The sequence below is a fragment of the Hydra viridissima genome, unplaced genomic scaffold, assembly GCF_058129835.1.
Source record: "Hydra viridissima isolate aposymbiotic clone 2 unplaced genomic scaffold, HvirCarnegie_v1 scaffold_1, whole genome shotgun sequence".
Lineage (NCBI taxonomy): Eukaryota > Metazoa > Cnidaria > Hydrozoa > Anthoathecata > Hydridae > Hydra > Hydra viridissima.
The window spans coordinates 4,557,501-4,582,899 of record NW_028324300.1 but is presented as its reverse complement, the minus strand read 5'-3'; the positions used below and the strand labels follow the sequence as shown (position 1 = coordinate 4,582,899).

The following is a 25,399-nucleotide window of genomic DNA, read 5'->3' as shown; positions in this document are numbered from 1 at the left end:
TAGCAAAATAAGTTAAAGTAAGGTTTTTAAATTTTAGTTTTATCTAATACAAATTATTGTAAAACATCAAAAAGTTTCGAAACAAAAACGATATTTTATCAGAACGTATCGAAAAATTCGAAAATCGAAAAATATCGTTATTCATTTTTAACGATAATTAATGAGATATTTATTGCTGATTACAATACGATACAAAAAAATGAAATTATACCGAAACATATATCAAAATATATGCTAGATTTAATGATAATTAAAATTAATGGAAATGTATAAGTAGTGCGTTAATTTTCCGGTTTAGTGTATAATTAAATGTTTATTTAAATGATAAATATTAATAACAAATCAGACAGCCTATTTGATTCATATCGTAAATCACATGTCTAATTTATTAATACTTGTAATTTACTTATTTGATTAATTTAGATCATTTTTTACAAGTACACAGCAGTACACATGGAGCTGGCTGGCTTTATTAATGAAAATTTAAACACCTCATGAATATTCAATGAGATGAGAAAGTTTATTCACCGTTTATTTGATAATTATTTCTGTATATTATCAAAATGTTAGAGATCGATTATTTATTTAATTTTTTAAAAGAGTACAGCGTTTAAATTTTTTTTATTTGATATAAAAACAGCAGCAGTGAAGATGGTTTTCGGTGTGAAGGTGCTGCTCTTATATTTATCAAAAGTGCTTTCTGAGTACATCTATCCTGAATGGATATCCTCCTCTAGCTCGTACACCGTTTTTAAAAATACAAGAGTGTCGGACAATAACTACATATCTAGCACAACTCTGCACTCTTTTGAGGACTGCATACAAAGTTGCCCAACAACGGACTCTTCCTGCAAATCAGTTGGTCTTCAGATCATCGACAACAAAACAATCTATTGTAAAACATATTCTGAAGACTCACCTACAACAAAAAAGCAAAGCGGATACTTTTTTGTCACAAAAAAAGCGGTAAGTTTGAAAATTCAATTCTACATTAACTTTTTATACAGTTTGCTTCCATTTCTATCGACTTAAAGTATGAGAACATTTAGGCTCGCTGTTCTCAAAGCTGCAATTTAAAAAAGAATGCTTGCGGAAAGTGCAAATGCCAGCCCTCATGTTCTGGGAGAAATAGAAGGCAGCATATTTGTAACTGCACCAAAGGTTTTTTATTTTTATCTCTAAATCTTGAACTTTAAACGAGTTCATGAGGATCTGAGGTTAAATTAAAAATAGAGTTTTTATGTCGTAAAAAACATAAAGTATAAGGAAATATGTTACAAAAAAGTTTGTTTGCTGTTATTCTTGTAGCAATTTTTTTTCTTCCATGTTATGTCTTAAAACATAGCACGTAAGAAGAAAAACTGCTTATAACAACTTCTTTTAAGCTGCTGGAGAGAAAAAGAGTTGTCAAAGCCACTATCAAAGTGGATTTAACCAAACAGGAATCTACCAAATAAATCCTACCGGCAATGCTTCAATTACAACATTGTGTGAAATGAACAAAAACCAGTCACAAATTGCAGGTACAAAAATATTACATACATAAAAACTTACTAATGCCTGTTAGCAAGGAAATAAGTTTGAATAAATTGCTGGGTACTAATCAACGTTCATTTATATAGTTTCAGCGTGTCCGTTTGTCAACTACCAGGTTGTTTATGGTTATGATTATTATCGCTTTTATCCTCGTGATTATTTAACCATGGATGACTGCACCACGTTCTGTAGGAATGAAATTTATAGCGGGAAAAGTGAAATCAGCATAGCTAAATTGACAGGTGACGGATGTGAATGCATTGAAGGATCAATCAGCAACATGGATTCATGGTTTTACACAACGTTCTGCAAACTTGGTATATTTTTCTTTTGTTAGTAAGACTAAATGTTTTAATTTTTATCTTTTGATTTGTTAGCTATCATTCTTTATGACAAACCAAAAGCAAAATTCTTAAAGAAAATCGCGTCTTTGGTAAAATGTGCGATTTTTTTGTATTGACTTTTTGTACCTCCACCTCATATTTCAAAAATAAGAAGACTTTAAGCAGCGTCACCATCTTAGAAAAATAAGTTAAAAAAAGTGAATGTTCAACAGAAAAAAAAAGTTGTTGCTTCAACACCCTGATTTTTAAAAATAACTTTTCTTTATGATGTCACCATCAGCCTCGACCGTTGTACAAACTAAAATGAGCGTTTTCACATTCTTTGATGGCAGAAAATTTTTCAACTGAAGTAGAGAATATAGAAAATTTCATGGATTTGAGTATATTGAGAAGTTTCTTCTCTGAAAAATAAAAGATTTTTATCAACTTTTTTTTTATTTTACAAAGTTTCGAGTAAAATTACCACGAAAAGCTTAAGGGAATGAAGAGATTTTCTTGTTTCGACTTCAAAGTCCTTCAACTTTTCTTTTACTCAACTTCATTACTTTTTATTTTATTCAATTGCACGGTCGAAATCTTCAGCTATTTTTAAAAGTCTATTTATAGATATTAAAAGATTATTGTAAAAACAAAGTAATATTTAAATCTCTCGTTTAAAATGTTTTAAAAACGTTTTGTTTTGTTCAGGTTCAGATAGCCAACAGGATGAATGCCACTATGGAACAAATGATTTTTCGATAACTGGAAACACTGTCAGCGCGCAGCTATATTCAAAAGAGTTATGCGTTGAGAAATGTATATCTAGATATACAAACAATCCAGATTATCGATATAACAATTACTACTTGCGTGGAGTAAATACGCAACCTTTTTACTCATGGTGCGAATGTGTATTTTTGAATTCAAACTATCAATATTATATAGGTGAATACTCCACATACATTTCGTGCATTTTTCAACCGTCGAGTCCTTCACCAACCATTTCCAGCAGTTTAGGTATATCTACAGTTATAACAATACACAACGAGTATGGTTCGCAAAATAAAAATAGGTTGTACGTCCATCTCTTATAGGTCCATGGTATTATAAGACGTGGAGCTTCCACAACTATAAGAGGTTTTTGTTTTTAGTCTGGATTCCAATGATGACTCGATATTCCAGTTGGGAAAATGATTTTTGGGACAAAAACTACGAAGCTTATACAAGTGGATTTGGTCTTGTGAATCAACAATGGATCGGTTTGGAAAACCTTTACAAAATAACCAGTGTGTTAAAAACGAACATGCGAGTAGATTATTCCTTTATAGATGGTGTAACTGTGAGCACAATCTATAATGATGTTAAAGTTGACACAAAAGAGAATCTCTACCAATTCTCTTACGCGAGTTATGACGCAAGAGGATGTAAGTTTTATTAACTTTAAATTTTAAATCAAAAGCTATTTTTTTCTTCTCATCATTTTTCATCAGCAACGAAGTAAAAAAGTCCTTTGAAACCAGATTGCAAATTTAAGATTAAATTTTAGCTTTTGTTTTTTAATGTTCAAATGTTTTATTAAAAAAAAAATCATTTTGGAAAGCTGAGAAATTAAAAAGTTGCTATTCTTTTACGTTAAAGTTGAGTTTTTGACACGTTCCTAAACTTTATTACCAAAACAGTGTTCTCTACGCAAAATTGATTTTGCTTAACTAGCAACTGATGATTTCAATAAAGTTGAACAACAACATTGACAAAGAAAAGTTTTTAAAGTTAAGACAAAAAAAACCAGAAAAAATCTGCGCGGGTATTATAAAGGGCATTTACCAATTACTCATTTATAAAAGTGGGTTTCTTTAAAACTTTTCTTTCCGCCTTTCTATCCATCCAAGTTGAAATTTATCATTAGCGAACAATCTAATTTCTAAATTCGATTAATTTCTCAGAAATCTGAATAATATGTGCTTGTGATAACCTAGTCAAGGCAGAATCCAAAAACATATTTAATAACTGCAACTATAAGAGGAGACTTACATTTCTGATCTTGCTTTTGCGACTGGCTGCTAAAATCCTAATCTTTAATTGAGCACTACCCTTCCTTCCAAGAACCTTTGATAATGCACCTCACACAAGAATAATATCCAGTGTATCCTTGCTGGGAAAAGCTCTAACTTCCACAGTTTGTACAACTGATTTTATAGTCAGACCGGATAGCTCTAAACCACACAATTCTTGTAATTCTTCCGCAATTTAGACTAAAAGCGTAATTAAAGACCCAATTAAGGAAGAAATTAAAGCATGGACATGTAAATGTGTTGAAAAATAATATGCAAACACTTCATGTATTTACAAATTACTAAATAAATTACACCAAGGTATAGGAAATTAGTTGTCGGCACGAACAGCTTTGATCATTTTTCCAAGATGATAATTTGTAAATTTGGGAACTTTTTTCGTGTAAACAAAGTTTGTCAATAAGAAAATAGACCTGAAAGTATAATTTTTAAATGACTAAAAAAGTATAGCGTAATGTAAAAAGGCTTAAAAAAATTTTTTGTCAAGATCTAGATTCAATTGTGCATTGTTTTTAGCAGGTGTATTTTTTAATGGGCTTTATTATAATTCATTTGATAAAGCAAAACTTTTTAAAAAGTTATTCAAATTTATATTTATCTTGCAAAATGCGGCCAGATATTTCATGTTTTCGTTTTTCATATTTCATATATTGTTTCATTTTTCATAAAAAGCACATAACAACCCATTAGTTTTTGTCAAATATGATTTAGTTTATATACAGCTCGTAAATCATACTATGTCAATATTAAATACTAAGTTATTCTTGTGGCTTGCCATAAATTTATATATACTAGCAAAAAAGCAACCCGTAATACGGGTTATGGTCGGTCTGTTAATTTATAGTGGCTGTTTTCCACAATTTAAAGTTGTAAAACCATAACTATTACCCTTTTAGAAAAACGCCTTCAAATTAAAAAATATGCGGGGGTAAAATAATTTACCAATTATTTAACATTATTTGAGTAATTTACAGCTGACATAGGTCATATCAATGTAACGCAGAACCATTTTCCTCGACATTACTGAGTTCAAAACAATACGTTTTTAGTTACTGATACAAAGTATTACTTCCTCATGCTTTAAATTGAAGAAAAAGTAAAGCTAAATTCGTGTTGTATTCTTATAACGTGAACTTTAATTAATAAGATTAATATAAAGAGAACGTAAATTTTACATAAATTAATAATTCTTTGGCATCCCTTTGATACATGTTTCTTTAACAAAGGAAATTGTCTTTAAAACGTTAAATGCACACAACTATATGAATTTATTCAAAATATCTGACCATTTGACTATTGCTATTTATGGCACTAATGTGACCATTTTTATATATGGCCTCTTTGTTTCAATAATTTTTAGTAAACGGTTATTTAAAAATTCCTTTTGTTACTCGAAATTTAATTCTCTTTAATAATTTGACACAAATAAAGGACCTCCCTTCCCCGTTTTTGCCTTAATGGTGGTAAGGAGAATAGAGTTATCTTTATTAAGAGTTATCAAGTTTTTGATGAAGACCTTCTACCAGAATAATAAAATGTAAAACAATGATTTACATGTATAACAATTTTTTCTTTCCTCAAAAGTGTTGCAAATGCAAACTAAGATAATCAATTAGTTTAACACCTTATAAAATTTAAGTAACTCGATATTTAACTAATGCGCAAAACTACAATTATAACCCCCCCCCCCCGTTTAAAAAGATCCCCAAAGTTACGTTCAACGAATAATTAGGAATAAAATAAAGATTTTTAAAAATTGAACTAATTGCATATATTTATATCATTTTAGCTGACAAAAATTTACAATAAAAGGTATTCATGTTTTTTTTTATAAATCGTATGCGTCAATCGTAAATCTTAAAGAAAAAAAAAAGGAATTGTAATACCATAACAAAAAAAAACACCAAAAAACAAAAAAAAAAACACCACATAAAACCTGAAAATCGATTTACCTATTTATAGTAACCTATTTTAACATAGCAGTTAATATAAACATTTATCGAAAATTAAACTATAAAATCTATTTCGAAGTACAAAAGGATTAACAATACTCTCTCTCTCTCTCTCTCTCTCTCTCTCTCTCTCTCTCTCTCTCTCTCTCTCTCTCTCTCTCTCTCTCTCTCTCTCTCTCTCTCTCTCTCTCTCTCTCTCTCTCTCTCTCTCTCTCTCTCTCTCTCTCTCTCTCTCTCTCTCTCTCTCTCTCTCTCTCTCTCTCTCTCTCTCTCTCTCTCTCTCTCTCTCTCTCTCTCTCTCTCTCTCTCTCTCTCTCTCTCTCTCTCTCTCTCTCTCTCTCTCTCTATATATATATATATATATATATATATATATATATATATATAAATCAAATTAAGATATAAATTGCATTTTTAGCATAATATTGTCTTGGCTTTAAGTAAATAAATAAAAGCAGTAAGTTTCAATAATGAAACTACCTATAATTCATTTTTAACAATAGACACCAATATGAAGGTGTTTATTGTTAAAAATGAATTTGAACACAAAACATCACAACAATAACACATAACAATAGAATATTTACACTCTTGATCCTAAACTCCAGCGAAAATAACAAACAAAAATTAAAATATGAAAGTCAAAATTAGAAAACCAATTTAAAGTTAACTATATTTATTTTTTTACTAAACATATAAATACATAAAAGTATATTTGTTTTTATATTCAATATTTGTTATTCAATTACTTCAAACTTAGGACATTAAAACACCCTAGATTTAAAGATCAAGGTTGCATACTCTCTCATACACATTACGCTAAACATTAACAGACATTGTGTTTCCAGAATAATTAAAAAGACCACACAACACAACCTAACTCTAAAGCAGTAACACTGCCTGATACTAAATGCTGCCAAGTCACACCTCTGCTATAAATACATCGCTTGGCTGGCAAGGTTATCAATCTTGCTCAACATAATCCCAAGTCACACCACTTTGAAAACATGGAAACAATATAATTTAAACATATATACAACTATAAACAAATATGGTTTTATATATAACACATATATATGACAGATATATTTATCAAAAACTATTAAAAAATATATATATATTAAAATAATAAATAAATTTATACAAACAAAATGTGCTCACAACTTACAAACAGTCAATTTTCAAAACAAAAATCTTAACACTATAAATTAAGAACATTAGAAAATATGACATTATTTGTGTAACACTTTTCACCTACCACACCTTGAATGAAATGTTTATTAATTTTGAAAAACAAACTATTAAATGCTCTCATTCTTGAACATGCAACATATTGTTGACCATGAGAGAAAATATATACCCCAACTCTATCAAATGTTTGACCTTGACTTTTATTGTCATTGAATGAGCCAATCTGACAGGAAACTCACGATGTTTCAGAACAAAAGGTAAATTAGAACCTGATGGAGCCAACTGATATTGAGGAACAAAAACCCGTTTACCACCAGAAACACCTGTCAAATCCTCTGCATCAGTATAATTATTTTAAAGAGCACAATCTTTTATTCGAGTACCATTGCATAACCCAGCTTTGAGATCTAAATATCTAAGTAGCATTATTACACAACCAATTTTCAATTTTAAACAATGAGGTGGCATACCTGAAAGAGTTAAACTATTCAAACACTCAACAGGAAAGTCATTTCTTTCATTAAGGTCATCAGTATCAGTTTGATCAGCACTTACATAAATTTTGACCTTACCCGGCAGACATTCAAGCACTTCTTCATTGATTAATAATGAATCAACATTAGTTGGTGTTAAAATCACGCATTTAGAATAATCCTTTTGATCAGCATCTCAGAAAATCTTTTCAACAATCGATTTATTTTCTCTAATAATGCACTGATTTGGTATTTTAATGCATCATTTATAAGGATTCTCCTCTTTGACAGGTATTCTTCCATTCCCAAATTTTAGTAGCCATTGGGAAAATTCACCTTCCCCATCTTGTATTCTAATATTTTCAGTTTATACAGACTTCTGCACCAATTGCCAATGCAAAGAACATTTTATACACGATTCTACTATCTTTCTACTTTTTTCTACTTTGATTTTAACATACGCATCAATAGCATATTGCTGAAACAGTTTTTTGCCATAAAAGAGTGAAGAAAAAATTGTCTAACTGAAAGTTTATATTGTAATACTGAGAAAATGTAACATGATTTCTAACTAATGTAGCACGTTCAGGGTTGTGAACCAATTGATTATGCCAACCAGCATCACCCCTTGGAAAAAATAGAGGATAAACAATAGGATCTAAGTTGGCAGACAAACTTGATAGAGTTTTAAGAGGATGACCTCTTGGGTAAATAACATCTTCCCTGGAAACAGGTAGTACACCAACAAATACAACTGCAACTTCATTTTGTGAGGGGAGACTGATAGCGATTATAGCAACTTATGCTGGAACATCATGATTCCAAAATATTTATAGCAAAATCAGTAGTAAACAGCGCTAAAGACAAAAAATCAGATTGAGATAAAAGAAATTGTTTATATAGCAAAATAATTTGTATTGGCTTTTAGTAAATGATTAAAAGCAGTGATTTTTAACAAAATTACCTATTTAACATTTTTAATAACAGACACAAATATTAAGTTAAGCCATATGTCTATTAACTCAAAAGATAACAAAAAAACATCACAGCAACAACACGCACCATAAGTTAATATATGTATATAATATAACTTAAGTAAGATAATATTCATATATAACAAAACATAAGTAACAACATTATGCAAAATGTTATTAAAATACATTATTATGTATTTTTAGAATAATCTTAATCTTTAATAATAAAGGCTTGAAAACAGCAAGACCTAAAGCAGTAACAGTTTGACACTAAAAACTATCGTGTAACCCTCTGTTAAAAGTACATCACTTGGCTGGCAAAGTTGACAAATCTTACTCCACACGTTTACCAAATCACAGCACTTTGAAAACACGGAAACAACATAATATAAACAGATGTACCAACTATAAACACAATAAATGTGTTTAAATATGTATATAAGGTTAAATATATATACCTCATATACATATTTAAACACATTTTTAAAACAATCATATAACACTTATCAACACATACACAAACAATAAAAAAACACTTAACATTTTTATAAAAACACATTGATAAAACAGCTATAAGTGTGCAAATAAAAAAATTTAAAAATGATGCCAGAAAATTTAAAAAGATACAAAATATATATTTACAAACAATACTCTTTACCTTCTTTTTTTTTCTTTTCATAAGAACTGTAATCCTCATAACAAAATTTAACATTTACATACTATAACATGTGACATGCCATGTCAGTGTCGGCACAAAATTTTAATTTATTTTCTAAATTTTCTAAAAAAGAACAATAATAGTTAAGGCGCTACTCGACTTTCTCCCCCCCCCCCCCCCCCCCTAATTTTATGATTGATTCTGATAGAAAATTTTATGCTGATTCAGAAAAATATAAAAACATAGACCTGAAAATCAACGGAAAGTGCTCTAATTCGAAGTCAAAGTTGTAAAAAATCCCACTAAAAACCCTAATAATCGCCATTTTGTAAATAATAAATTAATGAACTTTTACCTGACAAAAGCAATACATTAATAGCATGGTTTTTACGTTAAAAAAGTCGTTAAAGTATGTTTACCTTGCGCAATTTTTTGTGGCAATGAAAATAGCCGTTTTTTGATTATTAGAGAATAAACTATTTTGCAAGGAATGTACTATTGTAATAAATTTTAAAAAAGAATTCAACAGTTTTTTTTTCCTAAAAGAAGAACTTTTGAAACTCAGTTCATAGTTGTTCTATCACATGTAAAATTTAGAAAATGTAACCTTCAAACCGTTTTTTTTAATAAAATAAACCAGCGTATGATACAATAATAATTATTCATCAATTTTTCTACATTCTCAAATTCTACGTTCAAACTTTATTTGAAATCTTCTATTAATTTCATTTCCTTATAACACTTTCGTTACCATACTTTAAAATAATAATGCTAAGGCTTATGGAAACCAGGTCTTTTTATTGCGCAATGTAACGGTAATTAATTTTCGTTAAAAATGAAAGCGTTTTAAAAAAAATGGCGAATATTAGGGTTTTTAGTGGGATTTTTTACAACTTTGACTTCGAATTAGAGCACTTTCCGTTGATTTTCAGGTCTATGTTTTTATATTTTTCTGAATCAGCATAAAATTCTCTATCAGAATCAATCATAAAATTAGGGGGGGGGGGGGGGGAGAAAGTCGAGTAGCGCCAATAGTTAATAGCATCACAGAAATTTCAAAGTAGTAATAATTTCAAAGTAGTAATAATTTCAAAGTAGTAATAATTTCAAAGTAGTAATAATTTCAAAGTAGTAATAATTTCAAAGTAGTAATAATTTCAAAGTAGTAATAATTTCAAAGTAGTAATAATTTCAAAGTAGTAATAACCATTTTATGGAAATAGCATTAGTATGACTTTAAATGACATCCATACCCTTATTTTCCTTCTAAAAAATAAAATAACAAAAATAAAGCTGCTAAAAGAAAAGCTAAAACAAACAAAATACAAACGATTTAAAAGATTAAAATCCTTTCTACTTTTTCTGATAAAAATTTAAATCCTTTCTACTTTAGCTAATAAAAATGTATATTTAACTATTTTATATACTTACTTCAATTATAATATGATCTTAAAGATTATCATTTATCTTAATATGATTCTTTAGGAAATCTATCTAAACTAATAATTAAATTCCAAAAGGAAAAAAGTTTCAACTCGCTCAAGAGATCTTTCTCCAATAGCCGCGTGCATTAGGAGAACGCGCTTTTTCAAAGCCTAGTAACTAATGACGAAACGACGTTAAACATTAAACGTTAAACGTTTCTGTGCTAATTATATTAAGAAGATACATATATATTATATATATAAATTTATGGCAAATATATGTATGTATATATATACATATATACATATATATATACATACATATATATATATATGTATATATATACATACATATATTTATATGTATGTATATATATATACATATATATATATGTATGTATGTATATATATATATATATAAATATATATATATATATAAATATATATATATATATATATATATATATATATTAGGGTGGTCCTTATTTTCGAAAGTTCATATTTTTTCAAAATTGTTTGTAATTTTGTTCAGTTACACCAAAACATTAAAAATACAAAATTTCAGCTCAATCCGATAATATTAACACGTGCCGCATTGGCCTTAAAGTTTCATGCATCTGACTGCTTAACATGCTATGACGAGTCGGCGTAACTAACCACCAAGTGCATTCTGAATTCGCTATAAGCGCAACTACTAGTCTCTACAAGTCAATTTTGTTTTTACATATTATTTGTTCAATGCTACATTCGTTTTAGTTTCGTACATGAAGTGCATTAGAAAAGACGTTCTATATAACTATCTGATAAAAGTGCTAAAATGTCCACTTTTCGGAAAAATATTTATCTAGTTGGAGTGATGAAAAATCAAATCTACGGTAGTAAATTACCATGTAAACGAGATGTTTTGAGTGTACTTTTTTATAACATGAGAGTGGTAAATTTAAATCTTAATGACAGCAGTGCTTTAGTTATTGATGAAGTGGTCGTTTTTTGGAAAAAAGCAAGAATCCCAGTTCAAAACCGTTCAAACTGTATTTCGAAATTAAAATCTTTGTACGATAATGTCAGAAATTTAGAAAAATCTAAAAACAACGAATACTACAGGAGCTCTCCTAAATGATATATATTTTTTGAGAAAATTGGTTAAATTAAAAAATATTAATGAAAACATTGCAACCATTTCAATAACAAAATTTTTAAACCATTTATGGTATCTAAGTGAAGAGTGTGCTGCCATGGCAATAATTGACGATAGAATTGAGAAAGTTGAAAAAATTAGAATGGCTCAAAAAATTATGGAATGTGCAAGTAAAAACATAGAGACTGTGAATGAAAAAGAAGAAGAAAATGAAGAGACAGAAGTCATTGAGAAAAAACTATCGTTGCAAATCCGAGATGTCTAAAATTTTGTTCAAAAAGATCTACCAACTGAATTATTGTCCGCCAATTCACTTCAGTTATTTAAACGATTCGGTATTTGTGTTTAATTCCTTCAGGACGATCCGCTGAATTTGGAAAACAGAGAGGATTATTGCACAGGAAAAAATATCATTTCAACCTTAAAATGTACAAATGATATTGCAGAAAGAGGAGTGAAGTTGATTGAGGATTACAATGAAAAAATGACGAAAAATGAGCATCAAAAACAATTTTTGATACAGGTATGTATAAACAAATTTAATTTTTTGTTATTTTTTTCTTGAACACATTCTATAGGCTAGGTTTAAAAAACACATTAAATATTACTTTTATTTTATTCAGGTTGTTCAGGAGTACCGGAGAGAGTTCCCAGTCGCCACAAAAGGAGGCTTACTTTAATCCAAAATATGTATCTGAAGTGGATGTATCATTTCAATAAATAAAAAATATAGTATTACGATAAACTATATCTTTATTTTACGTATATATATATATACATATATATATATATATATATATATATATATATATATATATATATATATATATATATATATATATATATATATATATATATATATATATGCATATATGATAATCTTTTTGATAATAGAACTCATTGGACTTAAACTAAAAGCTATAGTGTCTGATGGAGTAAGCCTAAATAGAAAATTCTATAATATTCATAAGCTGGAAGTCTGTAGCAATATATTGTATGGAGTAGTTCCCTGGAAATGAAACCATTGTGCTCCAGGCAGCTACAAAACTAGTTGATACTTTGTATTACTTTTTAAATATCTCAAGTTATACATGTACTAAAGTATTCAAGCTTAAAACTTGGTTCTAATGCTGTTATCTTTAATAAGTAAAAGGAAGTTGATGTGACTAGTTAGGCGAAATCAAAACTTTTCGACGAATCTGGCCAGACTTTAAGGCAATTAAATTTCTATTGTTTAGAATAATTAATTTTAACTATGTGCAGCAACCATGGTTTTTAAAAAGACAATAACGTTGCACGTTCATCTTTTTTACTTCCATGATTAAAGACATCTTAAATTCGTTATTCCAATAGACATCTTAAACTAGTTATTCCGAAAGAGGTATTGTAAAGATGTTTTAAGGAGGTCTTAAACTGGTTGTCGGAAGACCTCTTAATGAGGTGAAAAAAGCCATCTTAAACACGTCTTTAATCAGTTGCAGACATCTATTCGAGTTAAAGATAAGTTACATACGTCTTAAAGTCGTCTTATGTTGGGTGGGTAGTTTACGATATAATGAGCATAAAAAGATGAATCATTGAAATATGTTCATAAAAAGGCTAAAAAGCTTAAGTATGGAAATAACTTGTTGAAAACAAATGAGTTATTAGTCAGAAAGACCGAACCTGCAAACTTTTTGAGAATGGATTTCTTACAAAAATTAAGCGCTTAAAGTTGAACGTTCTTAAGGGTTGATTGAAGTCAATTGTAAGGAAATGTAACAGATGCGCAAACTAATTTGTGAGGAACTATACTAAAGACCTTATATGACACTTGTGTTAACTGTTTGTTGAGCCTTGTGACTGCAAATGTTAGAATGACATCCAAGATTGTTATAACATTTTTCGGCCAATGAATTATATTCTATTTTTCGCCACACTCTGCTTAATGTATAACTTTATTTTTCTTTTTTCTTTTTTAGTCACAAAGTAAGAAAAAATTACTCTGAAAGTAACTTCTTAATAATTTATAAGTTTTATGAAAACAATTTTTAATTAAGGAGAGATTTTTTAATTCAAAATCTCGAACAGCTCTGTCCGCTCGTATCTTTACAAAGTCATTTATACTATCAACCATTATCTGGTATGATAATTTTTTCTAGATCAATAAATTAACTGAAATATTTTAACCTTTAAACTCAATGACGGGTTGTGAATTGAGATTTTGAAGATTTTGCAGCATGGTTGTCTTAGAATTAATAACTGCAGGGAAACATCCCGTCTCAAACACTTTTTGCGTCGAACCCTCAAGTTCAAAAACCTATGAAGTAACGTTTATGAAGTAACGTTGCTTCCTCGAGAGAAAAAATGAAAAAACAATTTTTTCCGTTTTGTATGTTTTAATTTTGTAAAAGATCAAAAAACTAAAAACATCTGTAAATGAAAAAGTGTCTTTATAAATCCGGAAGTCCCATGAAAGTCTGTCAAGACAAAACTGCTAAAACTATTTTACAATACCTTTTGGAACTTATTAAATCAGAAGAGTCTTTGTTTATTTTGGTTTCACTTTTTTCAAACTTTTCTGAAATCGGAGTTCAAAGCTGAGCGACTGAAGAAGTAACCCAATCGGTTATCAAGTTTCTCTCTCTCGAACGGTGTGTTGCGTTGCAAACTTTCTGACCATCTTATATTTATATTTATTATCCAAAATTCACTTATTTTTAAAACTTTTTATCCATTTCAAATGTTTACTACCCTTTCTCATTGGAAATAACTTAGAATGTTAAAATCAGGTTTTTGGAAGGTCCAATAAGAAAAACGTTTTTCAAAAGCTATATAAGTAAGAATAAATTTTCCATTTCACCAATATTTATATTTTTTTTAGACATTGTTAAAGATTGAACTGCAGTTGAATTGAGACTGCAAAAATTTTTAGATTTCCTATTTTAGAAGCCTCACTATATATCAAATATTGTGCATTTTTATATAATGCAATAAAAGTGTAAAATATTTTTCTTTTTGTTTTCCCTTTAGCCTATGAGTTCGATAGATTTTATGCGCGAGGAGCAAAGTTTCTTTCATGCAACAATTGGTGGTCATACAAATGTAACGATAAATGGTATCCAACTTCAGTTCAAGGAGCTCGCTACAGTTCTGAAGTTAACCTTCGATGGATTCAATTTTTACTCCAAACTAATTAAACATGTTAAGTTTTTGATGAAACTTGTGAGACATTTGAAAACCATGTGGTCTTTTATTAGCTTGACTGTGGTTACGTTTTTATAATCAAATAAACATTCTATAGTACTTTAAAGTTATTTGTTATTCGAATTATAGAATTGCGTCATACCGATATTTTAGGTAATTAGATTACATTATGTTTTAAGCTTATAGCAACGAACAAAAGATTTAATCTACTGCATAATAAGAAGTATTAAATTAGTAAACCATACAAAAAGGTAAGGGCGGGAAAAACCGTCATGGAGATAAAATCGATAAATTTATAAATTACAAAAATATGCTATTTTATTTTATCTTCGTGTCTTATACACTTATATGCCATAAGCGACACAATTCTTATCCAATCATAATTTAAGTTCATTTAAAACTTAGTCGAAGAGAAAAACAAGCTATATTTATTGACCATCGATCAGTTTTTAATTATCAACTTCAGAAATTACCTTGTAGAAGAACTTAATTTACTATGGGTTCGGACATTGAGTTTTACGAGCGTTTTGTAATATTTATTCACTGAATTTTCATAAACATAATTATGTGAACGCTTTTTTATACTTTTATACTTTGTTCTTGACTAATGCATTTGGGAATAGTTGGTGTAATTTTTTTCTCGATTATATACGTTGGGGTAAGGGTTATCAGTTCTGTGGCTAACATGTGAGACCAAAAGCAAAAATGAATCAAACCTGTTTTAGAGAACCATGACTCAGAGGTCGAAACAAACACACTGAATAAACTTGATAATCAAACTATTGTCAAGAACAACAACTGACTTCAAAAGCATCTTCGGGCAAAAAAGGATTTATCAATTTAAACGAGAAAGATCAATAGTAAGTGTTATTATCATTCATATTTCAATTCAGGAGCTAGAATATGGTTAATATTTATGTTAAGATTTGTAGTTAAAAACATGATAGGGTCATCATTGTAGATTTTCATTACAAACTTCTTTAATAGAAAGTGCCAATCTAGTGCTGATGGATTGAGAGATGTTGAAGCAGGTTAGCAAAAATGTATCTACATCTATTTTAAGTATTGGGGAAAAATTCATAACCTTCATTCAAACTCTTGATGAAGCAAAAAGAAGCGGAAAAACCTATTCTGCTGTACTGTATATTGCAAGTGTGACAAGTTGTTGTTTTTTAACTGAAATCAGTTTAACAAAGATTTTTGCCTTTCGTGGCTTTTTTTTTTGATGGCTCTGGCTATAGCTGTATGCCGATCTCATCCACGTTGTTGTTGGTTTCTGTTTTGAAATGATGTTTTCTTTGTGTTACTTCTACCAGTTCAAAAAACCATCCTTCACTTTTTCAATTAAATCCTGGTGCTTAAACTTATAAAGTCGCAGTGTGGGTGCAGCAGAGTTAAAGATGAAGCTCGACAAAATCTATAACTAAGTTAGCTTCAGGTTTTATAGAACTTTTTTTGGTAAAGAATTAACTTTTTATACGCACTTTTCCTTATTTTAACTTTGTTCGATTACAAAAAGATTTTTTTTTCTTTAAATAACGAAATAGGTTTTTATTGAAAATATTTACTGTAAATGAAATATAGGTTTTTATTGAAAATATTTACTGTAAATGAAATATTGCTTAAGTAAGTAAAAAAAGCGAAGTAATTTTTTTTTAAATAAGTTTCTTCACTTATAAAAGTCTATTCATTTCACAGTTGAAATTTTGATAAAAGATCAATAGTTTAATATCTTCTCACAGCATTTATTGATTGAATAAAATGTCGGTAACGTGTAATAAGAACCGTTGTGGCCATAGCAGAAATCTCTATAGCCAAAATCCGTATAATACGGCAGACAAATTTAAATTTTTAAGGATATTCCTTATGCGAAAAAACCCAAAACTAACGTGGCTGAACTTATATTTAAAGTATGTGACCATTGCCACATTGGCCACTCCTTAGATCCGCGCCTTCAGTGGATGCAGGAATTTCTTCTCTAAATTAATAGTTATAGTTAGTTGTTTTTTTTCTTCTTGATTTTATAAGTTTCAAGCCAAACGAACAAAAGCTAAAGGAAACATAAGCATCTTCAAGTTTCAGCCCCAAAATCCTGCAAATATTCTTTACTTTACTTTGTTACTTTTTAGTTTGATCATTACGGTCGCAATCTTACGATCAATCTTACAGTCGGAATCCTTAGTTACTTCCCAAAATTTATTTATAGATTATGGCAGAGTCAACAGCAACATTTTTTGTTTGTCAAATACAACATCTTTTGTTTTCAATGATGAAAACGTTTTTTTAAACAGGTTCAAATAGTCTGCAGGATGAATCCCACTATAATACTGATAGTTTCACAATAACTGGGAGCATTGTGAGCAAGCAGCAATATTCAAAAGAGCTATGCGTTGAGAAATGTAAATCTATATATACAGACAGCCTATATTATCAAAGTAACTTCTACTTGCGTGGAGTAAATACGCAACCTTATTACTTATGGTGCGAATGTGTATTTGGCTATTCAAACTATCAACATGATGCATACATTTCGCGCATATACAACCATCTACATACATTTCGTGCATATTTCAACCATCGAGTCCTTCACCAACCATTTCCAGCAGTTTAGGTATATCTGTAGTTATATTGTCACGGTTTTAACGGAAACCCTAACAAGATAAATGACCTAAACATACCGCCGTATTATATGCCGTATAAGAAATGGTTTTCGTTGTTGATGACATTTATTTATTTATTTTTTTTGGTTGACCTTTTTTTATCAAGGAGAGTAATATCATGGGCCTATAAGAGATGGACGTGCAACCTATTGTTTTACATCAAAGAGGCCGCAGAAATCAGCGAGCCATGCGAGTTTCCGACAAACTCTAAATTTTCACCCGTCAACAAAAAAATCTATCAAAATGGCTGCCCACAGATTTAAAAACACAGACTCTGGTTACGTGGTATTAGTTTAAACTTTTATTACATTTGTGTAATAAGACTGTTCAGAATAAAGTAACTACTTCACGCGTTGACAAATTACTAAACAAATTACACCAAGGTAAAGGAAACTAGTTGTCGGCACGAACAGATTTTCATAATTTTTCCAAGATTAACATTTGTAAATTTGGGAACTTTTTTCGTGTAAACAAAGTTCCGTCAATAATAAAATAGACCTGTAATGATAATTTTAAATGACTAAAAAAAGTATAGCAAAATATAAAAAAGCTTAAACAAATTTTTTTGTCAAGGTCTGGTATCATTCAACTCCTAGGTCCTTCATTCACCAAGCTTAATTTTGTGTATTTTTTGAGTATTTTTTCCGATATGTCGCCATTTTTTTTATACTGTTTCATTTGTCATAAAAGTCGCATAATTTCCCATTTGTTTTTGTCAAATAAAAATTAGTTTATATATAACTGGTAAATCATGTTTTGCTAAAATTATATACTTAGTTACCTATTCCACTTTATTCTTGCGGTTTGCCATAAATTGGCTTTGAGAAATTCTTTAAAACTGTGACAAATTATTTTTTCTTTCTTGTATTTATATTCATTTTATGTATAAGTTATTTATCCTTAACTGTATATATTTTTGTTGTTAAACATAAAAATAGAAAATTCTATAATATTCTTAAACTGGAAGTCTACAGCAATAGAGTAGATTGAGTAGTTCCCTGGACATGAAACCAATACCCAACCAACAACAAGTTGTCTTAAAGACAAATTAAAGACGTCTTCAAATTGGTCTTAAAGATGTCTTAAACTGGTCTCAAATGAAACACAGTAAGTCGTCTTATCTAAGACGTTTTAAAGTTGCCTTATTTAAGACATCTTAAAGCTGTCTTAAACTGGTCTCAAATGAAACACAGTAAGTCGTCTTAACTAAAACGTCTTAAAGTTGCCTTATTTAACACGTACTAAAGACGGCTTAAACTGGTCTCAAATGAAACACAGTTAGTCGTCTTATATAAAACCTCTTAAAGTTGCCTTACTTAAGTTGTCTTAAAGTTGTCTTAAACTGGTCTCAAATGAAACACAGTAAGTCGTCTTAACTAAAACGTCGTAATATTATCTTATTTAACACGTATTAATGACGGCTTAAAAAGTCTTCTCCGATTCCTTTGGATGTCTTTTGGAAAGCCGCCAAAAAGAATAAATTAATGAAGCAATAATAAGTCAAGAAAATCATTGTTTTTTTGGAAAGCAGCGTTAGAAGACACTTACCAATTATACATTTATAAAGGTGGGTTTCTTTAAAATTTCTCTATCCGCCTGTCTGTCTATCCATGTTGAAATTTATCATCAGCGAACAATGTAATTTCTAAATTCGATTAGCTTCTCAGAAATCTGTAAAATATGTGCTTGTAATAACCTAGCTATTGGGCCTTTACGGAAATAGTTCAAAATTCTTTTGAATTATTAGTTGGTCTTTTGCATATAGTCAACGCAGAAATCCGGAAACATATATAATGCCAGTAGCTACAAGAGGAGACTATATTTTTGATGTTACTTATAAGACTGGCAACTAAAATCGTAACCTGTTCGCTTGCGAAATTCTTGTTTTTCATTAAACTGCTTTAAACATCATTACTACTCTTCCAAGAACCTTTGGTAACGCACCCTTTCACAAGAATAATATCCAGTATAAACAACAGTCCATTTTAAAAATGATCTTGCTGGAGCATCACAGAGAAAAGTTCTAACCTTGTGTGATCAACTGATTTTATTGTGTTACTTATTACAGTTTAACTTTTTGTATTAGTTTAAACTTTTATAGCATTTGTTTAATAAGACTGTTCATGATAAAGTAACTACTTCACGTGTTGACAAATTTTACCAAGATAAAGAAAATTAGTTGTCCGCACGACTAGATTTTATCATTTTTTCAAGATGAACATTTGTAAACTTGGGAACTTTTTTATTGTAAACAAAGTCTGTGAATGATAAAATAGACCTGTAAGGATAAATTTAAAATGACTAAAAAAAGTTTAGCTAAATATAAAAAAGCTTAAATATACTTTTTTATCAAGATCTGATTTCAGTCCATTCTTTCGTCCTTCATTCTCCAGCCTTAATTTTGTGTGTCTTTTTAGTATTTTTTCCGACATGTTGCCCTTTTTTGCCTCGACTACTCTATAAGCTGAATTACATATACTCCACTATGCATTATTTTTTATAGGTGTATTTTCCAATTGGCTTTTTTATAATTCATTTGATAAAAAAAAAACCTTTTAAATAGTTATTCAAATTTATATTTATTTTGCAAATTGCGGCCAGATATTTTATGTTTTCGTTTTTCATATTTCATATATTGTTTCATTTGTCATAAAAAGCACATAATTCCCCATTAGGTTTTGTCAAATAAAAATTAGTTTACTTATAGCTGGTAAATCATGTTATGTTAATATTAAATATTAACATAACATGATTTACCAGCTATAAGTTACCAGCTATAAATACTTAGTTACTCTGCCGTAATTTGGCTTTGGTAAATTCTTTAAAGAACTTACCAAAGCCAAATTACGTCTTGTTAAGATGCCTTACGAACGTCTTAAACTGGCTGTACCGATAGACGTCTTGTTAAGATAAGTTAAAGACGTCTTAAACTGGTTATTCCAAAAGACGTCTTGTTAAGATATCTTACGGACGTCTTAAACTGGTTATTCTGTAAGACGTCTTGTTAAGATGTCTTGCGAACGTCTTAAACTGGTTGTCGGAAGACGTCTTAATGAGGTGTGGAAAAGCCGTCATAAACACGTCTTTAACTTGTTGCAGACATCTAGACGAGTTAAAGATAAGTTACATACGTCTTAAAGTCGTCTCAGGGGAGTATGGTTAAGTAAGAAGCCCTCTAGTACACATTATTGTAAACCCCTGCATCTCCAATATCAAAAGGAAACGAAAGAACTGATCAGAAATGAAGATGAACATCTTAAAGCTGAATTGAATTGTCTGGTCGAGTTTGAGGTAAAGTTGGAAGTAGCAAAAGGAAATGTTACTTTCATTAACCGCATTAGTTTCAAAAACCACTTCCCCCTGATGATAAATAAAGCTATTTTTCTTATAGATTTTTTGTTTTGGTCATAGAATAATAAGATAAGATAATATGGATTTTGGCTTTTTGAATCCAAATCTTTTATTTTAATTAGTATAAGCGCGCGTTTTGGTTTGAGGTACCCAAATTTTATTTAAGTTATTCTTTGTGCGCGCGTAAAAGACTCTAACATGGCTTGTGTAGTAAGCACCTTAGCAACACGTAAAATTTATTTAAAAAATACGTGGTATAGATTTTATACATGGTATTATATAATATTTGGGATCGAGAAATCCAAACTTTTTATTTAATTTGCTATTTACACGCGAACATGCACTGAGATGCGTATTTGCGCGTAAAACGCGTCTTGGGTACGCGTAAAGTTTATTTCTAATAAACAAATTTAAATTTTCTGACCCGAAAAAACTGGAATTGACGAATCAATGGTTTACATTTGATACTTATATCTTTTTTGCCGCTTTTTCACCTTTCTGACTCAATTTGCTCAGTTTTATTATTTAAATCTTCGTTAGAAAAATGTTATTAATGAATGTAAAAGAACTTTTAAAAAAAATGAATCATAATTTAAGATGGCGAAAATTAGGAATTTTTCGTATATTTTTTTACTTTCAACTTAATGAGCGCTTTACATTGATTTTGAAACCTATATTTTATATAATTTTTAATTAGCATAAAATTCTTCGTCATAATCAATCATTAAAAATTAAAAAAAGAAAAAATGAAGATGGGGGGGGGGGGGGGGGAAGGGTGAAACTGCAGTAGTGCCACACACACACACACATATATATACATACACACTTTTTTGTAACTCTTGAAGATTTTAATTTCTCTAATGTATATTTCTGTAATAAATCTATGTGAATTCATTTTTATTTTCTTTTTTTTTCTACAGATTGTTTTTTAATAAAAGGGAATTAAAAATTTTTTTTTGATTCGTGATGGACGCATAGAAAACAATTACGGGGTAGAAAGCATGGTTCGATGTAACTGATGCACAAATCATAGACAGATTTTCTAAGTTAAAAATTTGTAGTTTTTTTTCTCTTTTATTTCTTAATAACATCTTAACAAGAACTTATAACTACAAAAGCTTATTCAAAGATAATATTCTGAAAAAAAATTGTTGATATACTAATAAGCTTTTGTTAAGAAGATCATATGTAAGATCTTTATAAGATTTGCAAGATTCGCCGCTCTGGGAAAGTAGTTTAAAAATCTCTCCTTGTATCAAGCATGTTGCATTTTGTATTGCAAATTAAAACCAATCATAGAGTAATCAAGTTAAACACTTCACTTTCAATTTTTCATTTTCTTCTTTTCATCCCTTTAGCGATTTGAGGTGCAAGGAGCTAAATTTCTTTCATGTAACTAATTGGTGGTCATAACAATGTGACAAGAAAATATATCCAACTTCAGTTCAAGGAGCACGCAACATTTGTCAATTAATCCTTTGATCGATTCAGTTTTTACTCCAAACAAATTAAACATGTTACATTTTTGATGAAGCTTATGAAACTTTTGAAAATCATGTGTTTTTTTATTGTGAAAATAATGTTTTTTAGGCATTTTTTAAAGCAATATTTAACAAATTTTATAATGAAAAATCGTTTAACAGTTCAAGCAATAAAATTTTTTATCTTTTTTTCAGCAAGCGTGAGAATAATTTAATGTTTTAAGCTTATAATAATAAATATAAGTTTTTATTGCGTAATAAAAATCATTATATAGGTTTCTGGCGGGGGCATTTGGCGTGGAGATGTCATTTCTTATTATTACTGTTTTCTATTTATATACCCTTTATTAACTTTTAATGGAATTCTCATTTAGGCAATAAAAAATTACCTCCTCGCAATGTTTCAGTTATGGTAAGATTCTAATTTCAGTTCTTTTAGGTTCAGTTTTTTTTCGTTATATTACTAGCAACTAAATCATTTAAAGCAAAACACTTTGTTTAATTACGGACAAATATATTAGGAGTATGCCAAAACGAAAATGTCATCCTCTTTTAACTTTTCTTCAAGAAAACGAGCTAAATATGAGTCACAATTTAATTTATAATTATAGGTCATCATAATCGATCATCTTTTGCAATCTTGAAGGTAAGTACCATTAAACGGATATCATCACTTTTATTGCACTAGAATCTCTTTTTGGAGTTACAACTGTTTTTTGACCATGACTTTTCACCTTTATAATAGTTAATAATAATATATAAAATAAGTCACTTTTTAGGATGGCAGGACAGTTTATTCAGTTGCTTATCTAGCATAGATTATTAAAGTAACAAAGCAATAAAGAATTAAATAAGTTCAAGAAATATTTGAAAAAAAAAAAAAAAAGAAGGAAACATTCAGTTGGAAGTAAAATTTTTTGTAGTAGAATTCACAAAGCACAAAGATTACATTTCTACATTTGCTTAATTCCGTTACAAAATATTTATAAGAAACATATTTTACAAGTTTTAAGAGCATATTTTATCGTGAGGCCCCTTGAAGCCTTTGGTCCTGTAGACACACGGCTACGGCTCTGTCGTTATATTATAAATACACTTAAATGTTAGCTTTAAATAAACCTAAATGATAGCTATTTATAACATACCAGCCAACTTGATTCATATGTTAAATCACATGAATACGTGGGTAATATTTGTAATTAAATTATTAAGTCGATTATCAATTTTTAAATGTACACAGCAGTATCTTATTCGCACATGAGAACTGGTGGGGTTTGTTAAAGAAAACTTAAATATTTCATAAATATTCAATGAGTTGAGGTTGTTTATTTAACATATATTTATATTTATTTCTGGATATTTACAAAATGTTAGTGATCGATAATTCATTTTAATTTATAAAAAAGTGCGACAATTAAATTATTCTTTTTTTATGCTAAAAACAAGAGTAAAGATGGTTTTTGGTGTGAAAGTGTTTCTCTTATATTTGTCAAAAGTACTTTCTGAGTACATCTATCCTGACTGGAAATCGTCCCCTAACTCGAACACAGTTTTTAAAAATACCAGAGTGCTAGACACTAGCTTCATATCTAATACAACTCTGCACTCTTTTGAGGACTGCTTACAAAGTTGCTTCCTGCAAGTCAGTTGGTCTTCAGATCATCGACAACAAAACAATCGATTGTAAAAGATATTCTGAAGACTCACCTACAACAAAAAAGCAAAGTGGATACTTCTTCATCACAAAAAAAGCGGTAGTGTTTGAATAACTCCTATATAGCATTTTTATACAGTTTGCTTCAATTTCTATTGGTTTAAAAAGATTTATATGATTAGGCTCGCTGTTCTCAAAGCTGCAATTTAAAAGAGAACCCTTGCGGAAAGTACAACTGCCAACCATCATGTGCTGGACGAAATAGAAGGCAGCATATTTGTAACTGCACGAAAGGTTTTTTAGGCTTTAGTTTTTAAACTGCAACTTTTGTGAGGATTCTGAGGTTTTGTTTATCATAGAGCTTTTATGTTTGAAAAATTATGAGGCAAAAAAAATCATGAGATAATATGCTACAAGCAACCAAAGAAATGTGGTTTACTTTTATGCTCTTAGCAATTTCACTTATTTCATGCTATGTTACGTATCATTTCTAGTTTTTTCTTTTAAGCTGCTGGAGAGAAAATGAGTTGTCAAAGCCACTATCAAGGTGGATTTAACCGAACAGGAATCTACCAAATAAATCCTACCGGCAATGGTTCAATTACAACATTATGCGAAATGAACAAAAATGAGTTACAAAAAATTAAAGTATTAATGTTTAATAGCAAAGAAATAGATTTGAATCAATTGTTCGTTATTGATATACATTTCGTTATTTAATTTCAGCGTGTCCATTAGTCGACAAGCTGGTTGTATATGGTGAACATACTTATGACTTTAAACTTTTTCTCGACATGAATAGCAGCAAAACATTTTGTAAAAATGAAATTGGTAGCGGAAAAAATCAAATTAACTTATCTAAAAAGATACCATACGGCAGTGAATGCATAAGTGGATCAATCAGTATTGAGTTTGGATCAATCAGAAGTGAGGTTGGAAATTACGAAACGCTCTGCACACTTGGTATCTATTTTTTTCATATCGCTTATCGGCCTAATGGCTAAGATCATATCGCTTCTCGGCCCAATGGCTAATATCAAGTGTAGCGAGCTGGCTAGGCCGGCGTGCTTGTATTAAACTGATACTTTTCTTTTTTTTCCGCCCGTTCCTCAAAGGGGAGGCAAACTCAGGGTTGACGTGCTTCTGGGTCTTCCCTGGAGAGGTTCGGGTAAGTCTGCAAGGCATCGGCTGGAGGACTATAAACACAATTCTCTCTATATATTTTTTTAATAAATCTAAATGATTTATTTTTTTCTTTTAAACTGTAAGCATTAATTATTCTTGGTACCAAAACCAAAAACCAAACTCTTAATCAAAAGAAAAAAA

At 29.6% G+C, this 25,399-nt stretch overlaps 1 protein-coding gene, 1 long non-coding RNA gene and 1 pseudogene across 3 annotated transcripts; 2 read left to right on the top strand and 1 right to left on the bottom strand.

The window, feature by feature from the left end:
• The first annotated feature begins 527 nt into the window (after positions 1 to 527).
• LOC149892985 (uncharacterized) lies at positions 528 to 15,549 on the top strand. Its single transcript, XM_090068528.1, has 7 exons — positions 528 to 966; positions 1,050 to 1,161; positions 1,386 to 1,523; positions 1,623 to 1,853; positions 2,568 to 2,876; positions 3,011 to 3,283; positions 14,754 to 15,549. Exons 1-7 carry the CDS (start codon positions 652 to 654, stop codon positions 14,918 to 14,920), a joined length of 1,545 nt encoding a protein of 514 aa, XP_089924654.1. The 5' UTR covers positions 528 to 651; the 3' UTR covers positions 14,921 to 15,549.
• LOC149892987 (uncharacterized) lies at positions 7,998 to 9,317 on the bottom strand. Its single transcript, XR_016445543.1, has 2 exons — positions 9,180 to 9,317; positions 7,998 to 8,926 (listed from the first exon to the last, which is right to left on the bottom strand). It is a non-coding gene; the product is annotated as an uncharacterized LOC149892987 (long non-coding RNA).
• On the top strand, positions 11,529 to 12,439 carry LOC149892986 (uncharacterized; annotated as a pseudogene). Its single transcript, XR_016455973.1, has 3 exons — positions 11,529 to 11,588; positions 11,680 to 12,264; positions 12,365 to 12,439. The product of XR_016455973.1 is annotated as an uncharacterized LOC149892986 (transcript).
• Positions 15,550 to 25,399: the final 9,850 nt, after the last annotated feature.

Coding starts and splice junctions, on each gene's coding strand:
- LOC149892985 (XM_090068528.1), top strand. CDS start 652: ATGGTTTTCGGTGTGAAGGTGCTGCTCTTATATTTATCAAAAGTGCTT. Junction 1,162..1,385: donor TATTTGTAACTGCACCAAAG/GTTTTTTATTTT, acceptor ACTTCTTTTAAG/CTGCTGGAGAGAAAAAGAGT. Junction 2,877..3,010: donor AACCATTTCCAGCAGTTTAG/GTATATCTACAG, acceptor TTTTGTTTTTAG/TCTGGATTCCAATGATGACT.